The 7,477-nt window shown below is 49.2% G+C and overlaps 1 protein-coding gene across 1 annotated transcript; it reads left to right on the top strand.

Moving 5' to 3' along the window:
- The first annotated feature begins 519 nt into the window (after window positions 1-519).
- On the top strand, window positions 520-7,477 carry Polr3d (RNA polymerase III subunit D). The gene is made up of 9 exons (XM_055609902.1): window positions 520-633; window positions 844-1,013; window positions 1,627-1,670; window positions 2,723-2,874; window positions 3,023-3,147; window positions 3,417-3,585; window positions 3,947-4,212; window positions 4,373-4,525; window positions 4,659-7,477. The coding sequence occupies exons 2-9, from the start codon at window positions 849-851 to the stop codon at window positions 4,779-4,781; spliced, it is 1,197 nt and encodes a 398-aa protein (XP_055465877.1). The 5' UTR covers window positions 520-633; window positions 844-848; the 3' UTR covers window positions 4,782-7,477.

Genomic DNA, 7,477 nt, shown 5'->3' with positions numbered 1-7,477 from the left:
CAGCAGTCATTAGTTCAGGAGGGTGAGGAGAGCTACTGGCTGCCCGGTCCCAGATGCGTTAAGAGTGACATCCCAGGATTCCAGGAACAGCAAGGGAAGAAGCTTGAGTGCAAAGGGCAAGGCCCAGAGGTGCAGTGACCACTCCAAGGTCAACACAGAGAAGCTGCAGGCAGCCTCGGTAGCTCCCAGTGTCCGGAGCCCCATCCGGAGCAGCGACCCCACTGCTCCCAGAGGAGGCTCCGCAGCGGGGACTCCACACCCGGCAGGTAGGCGACCTTGGAGACCCCCACCCCGAGGACTGCACCTCCACTCCCTGCCAGGAGCCGGGACACACCCCCAAGGAGTCACACCTCCCCGTAGTTGACATTCCTCCCCCTTATCCTTTTTTCGCCCTCTCAACCCAGCTTTTCCCGACTCCGGGAAGAACCGGGAAGAGAAGGCGGAGGGCAGCGAGGCGCCGTCGGATAAATACTATGGTCAGGTCCCGCCCCTTTGACGTCACTTCCGCCCCAGGGCAAGATGGCAGCGCCCGGCCTCTGCCACGCAGACTTCCGCCTGGCAGGGACACTGGGGGCTGGGGGCTGGTCGCGTCGGAGGTGAGGTCGTGACCCTCGGCGTGGAGCCTCAGCGCAGGTGCGTCATGCAGCCCCGGGGAGAGGGCATGTGGCGAGTCCAAAGCTAGAGGTGGGGCGCTCCGCGAAGCCTCGCCACGTGGGACGGGGAGGGGCTGAGGCGCAGAGAGAGCGACGCACTGTCAGGGGCGGGAGGCCACGTGGGTGGGGTTCCGCCCGGCGTTTGCGCGTCCAGTCCGTGGAGTCACTTGGTTGCCCACTTTTCCTTCAGGAACCATGTCGGAAGGAAACGCCGCGGGCGAGCCCAGCAACTCCGGAGGGCCGCGACCCCTTCTCTCTGGGGGCCGCGGGCTGATCGGCCGGCGGCCAGCACCTCCGCTGACACCAGGCCGCCTTCCCTCAATTCGCTCCCGGGACCTCACCCTTGGCGGAGTCAAGAAGGTACCAGCGAGCGCGTTTGTACGGAAACCGAAATACCTTTTGAGTCCCAGGCCGTGGGAAAGCAACTCGTGATGTTCTTGTGAGCTTTTGTGCCCCTGATGGGATGTCAGCCTCTGGGAAGACCTTCAAGCCTAGGTGCTGGTACAAGATACTGACGTGGTTTCACAGGCATTTAAAATTAAAAGGCGGAGAACCTAGTTAATTCAAGATGTTCAAATGTGCTTATTGTGTTTTGGACACCCTTAAAAAAAAAGTCCCTTGAAAGTCAGGCAGCCATAAGCTTTACTTGCAGTTTTGAGTGTTCAGAACTCTGGATGTCAGTACTGAAACTACTAACAACTAACTTAGACATGAATCTTAGACATGACCTTAACTCCTCTCTCTGGAAGTAGTGTCGATATAATGAGTATCTCTGAAAGGAAAGAGCAGAATGACACGAAGGGTGTAGCTGCTTATCTTTGCCTTGGGTACGTCTAGTGATAGGCTACCTGTGTCATCCATTTGTGAGTGCTGGCAGACCTATCTTTCTAAGCCTTCCCAGAATTGTTTCTCTAGTGAAACTGACTGGTCTGTTGAGCACTTTGAAAATGTAAGATTGTATTTTACTTTGCAGAAAACCTTCACCCCAAATATCATCGGTCGGAAGATCAAAGAAGAGTAAGTAGCTAGGATTAATGAATATTTACCCTGTATTGCTCGGAATCTGGGGATGTAATTAGGTGTGTGGCTCAAAATTTTAATTTACACCGTTTGCTTATACACTAATGGTTCTCAGCCTTCATCCCAGGTTATCTAGAGGCATATTTGCTTTCAGACAGTGCCTCTCTTTATGGCGCAGCATATCCTGGAACTAACTGTAAATGGCTGGCCTAGAATTCACAGAGATCTGCTTGCCTCTCAGAGCTGCCTCCTAAGTGCTGGAATTGAGGTGCACATCGCCATGTCTGGCTGCAAGGCACTTTGTATTAGAGGCCGTTTTCTTTTTTACTGTAATAAAAGCTGAGATAGTCAACTTATAGAGAGGGAGATTTTGGGCTAGAGAGATGGCTCAGATGTTAAGAGCATTGTCTGCCCTTCTGGAGGTCCTGAGTTTGATTCCCAGCAACCACATGGTGGCTTCCAACCATCTATACTGGGATCTGATGCCCTCTTCTGGCATGCAGGTGTACATGCAGATAGAGCTCTTATATGTGTAAAGTAAATAAATATATCTTTAAAAGAAAATAGAGAAATTTTATTTTGGCCATCAGAATTTTGGAGATTTTAGTCCATGATCATGTGGTTCTTTCGATTTTGGGTCTGTGGTGTAGCAGTGAACACATGGCAGAGAGTGCCTGAGGGAAGAAAGAAATGGAGGAGAAGAAAGGGCTTAGTTTCTGTTTTCCTTCAGGGTCTGGACAACCATTCAGTAGGTTCCATCTCTCACAGTTTTAGCTACCTTCTAATGCTGAGATGGGCTAAACTCTTCATATTTCCCTTCCTCTTAAGTTCCTCTGCATTCCTTTCTTTCTGCTTTCAGGCAGTAAAAAAAATTAAAGCAAAATGAAAGGTCCTGCTTTATTAAAGATATAAGGGCTGTAGCAAAGGATTGGGTTCTGATTCTCCTGCTGTACTTACTGGCTCACAAACTCTGCTCAGTTGGATGAAAGGGAGTGAGCGAGGAGGGTTTGTTTTTGGAGACAGACCCTTTTATCAGTTCTCACTCCCAGGCCGAAGGAAGAAGTAACTATGAAGAAGGAAAAGCGCGAACGGGATAGAGACCGCCAACGTGAGGGTCATGGACGGGGACGTGGCCGCCCAGAAGTGATCCAGTCTCATTCTATCTTTGAGCAGGGTCCTGCAGAAATGATGAAAAAAAAAGGTACCAGGAAGGGATCAGTTCTGGGTTGCAGTTCAGACTGCCTGAGAAGGCAGAGCAATGGACTTCTCCATTCCTAGTTTGTTTTTCCTTGTCCTTGCCCTTGCCGTCTTCCTTATTTATCTCTAGTGAACAGGGTGATTTCCTGCAGGGAACTGGGATAAGACAGTGGGTATGTCAGACATGGGACCTTCTCATATCATCAACATCAAAAAAGAGAAGAGAGAAACTGATGAAGAAACCAAGCAGATCCTGCGCATGCTGGAGAAGGATGATGTAGGTACCAGGAGCCTGGCTGTTAAAGAGGGCTTTTAGAGAGCTAAGTTGAGATGCGGGGTTCACTGATTTCCTGGAGCTTTTGGTTACAGAAACAGTAAGGTGGGCCTGGGCAGCCAGCTCAGTTACAAGAGTCCTTGCCTCCATGTGAGATGCCTAGATTTAGTCCCTAGTAACACAAGTACACACCCATAGCAAAGAAAGCACTGAAACGGACTGTGACCTAGGCACATATGCTGACATTCTGTGTGATCCTAACTCTTTGGCAGTTCATCGATGACCCGGGGCTAAAGAATGACACACGGAACATGCCTGTGCAGTTGCCACTGGCTCACTCAGGTTGGCTTTTTAAGGAGGAGAGTGAAGAGCCAGAGGTTAAGCCTTTTTCAGCTGGCCCCAAGGAAGAAGACATGGAAGTGGACATGCCTGCTGTAAAAGGTATCCTGTGTCAGCTAACTTCCATCCCCTAGCTCTCCCAAGAAGCCCCCACATGACCTCCAAGACTGCTGCTCACCTGCGCCTCCTTTTCATTTTCACTCAAAAGTACAGGCACAGAACAGAGGCGTAGTTCTCTGCTCAGAGTTCACATGCCAGTGAATAGCAGTACACCTCGCCCCAGCTGTCCCATTTTAGAGAGGTCACACATGTATTGAATTTCTTTCTTGCTCCTCCGTGTAACTGGCATCTCCAGTCTTCTGGCTGAGCAACAGTGGGACACATGGATGTGAAGGGTTGGGAACAGTGAGCTGGCTTCGTGGGCGGCTACTTGATGTCTTTTCCTTCATCTCACTTTTGGCAGTTAAAGAGGAGCCACGGGATGAGGAAGAGGAGGCCAAGGTGAAGGCCCCTCCAAGAGCAGCCAGGAAGACCCCTTGTCTCCCGAAGGACGTGTCTGTTGCAGAGTTGCTCAGAGAACTGAGCCTCACCAAGGATGAGGAGCTGTTGTTCCTTCAGCTGCCTGATACCCTTCCTGGGCAGCCACCCACTCAGGACATCAAGCCTATCAAGACAGAGGTGCAGGGCGAGGATGGACAGATGGTGGTGATAAAGCAAGAAAAAGACCGGGTATGCTCAACAGTGGGTTCTGGGGAAATTCCAGGCTGGTACCCCCAGAACACAGCCCTTGTTGCAGAGACTTTTCTGCTGCTGCATTGCTCTCTGGGAACAGAATGGGATTCATTCTCCAAAGCTGTTGCCTAGTGTCTTCTGCTGCTTCTCTCCACAGGAAGCCAGATTGGCAGAGAACGCTTGTACCTTGGCTGACCTGACAGAGGGTCAAGTGGGCAAGCTGCTCATCCGCAAGTCAGGGAAGGTACAACTCCTCCTGGGCAAGGTGACTCTGGACGTGACCATGGGAACAACCTGCTCTTTCCTGCAGGTGCGACCCCTGTGGGCCAGGGAGGGGAGTGTCAAGCAGCCTTGGCTGAGGCAGTGAGGGGAACTCCTGGGTCACTGGATTGAGGGCTGGCTGTGGGTATGTGGTCCTCACTGATGTTTCTGTTCAACGGCAGGAATTGGTGTCTGTGGGCCTTGGAGACAGCAGGACGGGGGAAATGACAGTCCTGGGACACGTGAAGCACAAACTTGTGTGTTCTCCCGATTTTGAATCCCTCTTGGACCACAAACACCGGTGAAACGAACAGATGGAGGAGGATGGTGACTGCCCACGACTGCTGCCTGCTCCAGACCGATTTGTTCTCAAACACATGCAGCCCAGAAGGGGCCTGTTCAGCCCACCCATTGCAGTCTTTGGCAGCTGTCGTCCCAGTTTCCCCTGACTAGGGCCAGTACTGCATCCCTTACCCTGGCAGCTGAGAATGGCGCAATGGCCTTCCCACAGCATGAGTATGAAAGGCACAGCCTCAGTGCTGGGAACTTGACCCTGCTATTTATTTTTTATTTATGTCTTAATCCTCATAACTGACTGCATCCTCCCAAGGTAGGATGGGTCAGGCTTCTTTTTGGGAGCTGTGGGTTACAGGGATGAAAAGGGGAGGAGTTCAGGTGGGTAGGAAAGAACAGGGGTGAAGTTTGAGACTTGAAATTCAGTCCCAGCTCACTGGTTTCTAGTTCTGTGTCCTCAAACTACCTAACCTTTCTGAGCCTTGTATTCCTCATTTGACAAACATGAGGATAATACCTACCTCACAGGGTCGGTGTGAGGATCAAATGGAATATTGTAGATGAGAACTCCTTGCATAAGACCAGCCATACATTGTATAGATTATATCTATCTATCTATCTATCTATCTATCTATCTATCTATCCCCATAGGCACTCAATAAATGTTAGTTTCTCTTTCCTTTGTTTAAGTTTATTTCCTAACATATTAACATTCTCTGAAGAAGTAACTAGTTCTGCTCACATCCCTACTTTTGTGACTTCATTGCTTTTGTTTGTTTGTTGTTTAAGACAGGGTTTCTCTGTAGCCCTGGCTGTCCTGGACTCACTTTGTAGACCAGGCTGGTCTCAAACTTACAGATACACGCCTGCCTCTGCCTCCCTGAGTGCTGGGATTACAGGTGTGCGCCATGGCGTCCAGCTAACTTCATTGCTTTCTAAATTCTAATTTAGTCTTCTTTGGTGCTGAGCCTGGGACCTGGAGCATCCTAGGCAAGTGCCCTACCACTGAGCCATAAACCCCAGCTTTTCTTCATTCCTGCTCTGCATCCCATTTCCACCCTGGGCCAATGTAATGAATGTCGATGTCGGCTCTTCCATACCTTTTCTCCCTTACTGTCTTGGCCACCTGCTTCCTGTTAGAGTTTCTGCTGGAAGAAGTTAGAGGCCTTTAGTGTGGTAGGCTGAGGCTTACTCTTTGCACCCTTTTCTGCAGTGAGTGGCCAGTAGACTTAACTTCCATAAAGGTATTTCTCAAGAGAAACATGGCCAGAATTCGTAGTACACTTCATCCAATAGTGCCTAAAATAACAAAACAGCCGTGGTGAGATTCGGGTTGACACTTGAAAGGTGACCTCCTACTTTAGAAGCTTGGTGATTGAGAAGTTTCCTTCTGCCTCCTAGCATCACCAGGTGTGCTTGCCCAGCGTGGCATGCCTGGTTTCCAGTGCTGTGCTTATGACCGTCACCTTGCTTCCTTCACTGGGATCAAAGCTCAGTGTATGTTGCCTGGGAGAACATCTACTCTTCCTTCCTTGTTAGCAGAGCTGAGGCATTTTCAATTTGGAGCAAAGACAGCTCTCTGCTGACACCTTAGCATGTAATAGCATCTGCAGTGATAAACACCAGACTCAGTGAGGACTGCCAGGTGGCCCTAGACTCTTCAGGTACTGCTTCTTGTAGTCTCCCTCTCCCTTCTTCTCTAGTCTGTGGTTTATTGAGCACAGCTGGGGCTTTTCTACAGAGCCTCTCGGGCTGCCCAACCAGCTTCTGTGAAGAGATTGAGTCATTAGTGGCTACATTGTCCTTCAGGAACCAAAAGCTCATACTCGTCCTGTTGGGGAGTGGTATTAGTCTAACATGGTCGAGAACAGGAGAGGAAGGGGTTCCTTGGGATTGAATGCCAGGAAATCCTGTCTGGTCTAAGGCAGCTTTGATTAGCTCGATGTGACAGCCCTTTGTGCTTTTAAATAGCTGATGTGCTGCCCTTGGGTGTCTGTGGAATACTGCTTTTTACAGTTTTTTTTTTTTTTACAGTAACCCAATAGCCTGTGTCTTTAGATGTTTGGTACTTTGCAGTCCATATTTCTCTCTCTCTCTCTCTCTCTGTGTGTGTGTGTGTGTGTTTTAAAGTGTATAGCTCAGTCTGACCTCCAACTTTGAACCCTGCCTTGGCCTCCTGAGTGCTTTAATTATAGGCATGCACCAACTGTGGACGGAAACCTTTGCATTCTTTGAGTCTTCCTAGAAGATGGTGTATTACCATCTTCACAGTTTAAAATGCCTTAATAGTGAAGCTTTTGACTGTCAGTTCTCACCATCTGTCTCTAGGTTCCAGATGCCCAAGTTCGAGCTTATCGGTTCAAGGCTGGGAAAGAGAGGCAAGTCTGCTTTCTTAGCTGAGCTTTGAAGTGAAGCATCCATTTCTACCAGCTACATGTGCAAATAACGGGGGGTGGGGGTGGGGGTGAGGCAGTTTGTACAAGGATGCAAATGAATGCAAATGTATTACTACCTGCATCTGTGTGTATATATATTCTGTTAGAAACAGAACTAAAGACTTGTTCATTTCTTTGTATAAGCAACTGTGTAGGCTTCAGTCAGGCTTGGGATTGTCTTCAACTCTACAAGTAACCTTGCAGAGAGAAAAAAAATCACTTGTCCTCCTTAATTTACTTAATTTTTTGAAAGAAAAATGTTAATCACTATA

This window comes from Psammomys obesus, unplaced genomic scaffold, assembly GCF_907164565.1.
Source record: "Psammomys obesus unplaced genomic scaffold, mPsaObe1.curated_primary_1811, whole genome shotgun sequence".
NCBI classification, from domain to species: domain Eukaryota; kingdom Metazoa; phylum Chordata; class Mammalia; order Rodentia; family Muridae; genus Psammomys; species Psammomys obesus.
The sequence above is the reverse complement of the archived record's forward strand: the minus strand, read 5'-3'. Positions and strand labels throughout refer to the sequence as shown.

Coding starts and splice junctions, on each gene's coding strand:
- Polr3d (XM_055609902.1), top strand. CDS start 849: ATGTCGGAAGGAAACGCCGCGGGCGAGCCCAGCAACTCCGGAGGGCCG. Junction 1,671..2,722: donor GGTCGGAAGATCAAAGAAGA/GTAAGTAGCTAG, acceptor TCTCACTCCCAG/GCCGAAGGAAGAAGTAACTA. Junction 2,875..3,022: donor AGAAATGATGAAAAAAAAAG/GTACCAGGAAGG, acceptor GATTTCCTGCAG/GGAACTGGGATAAGACAGTG.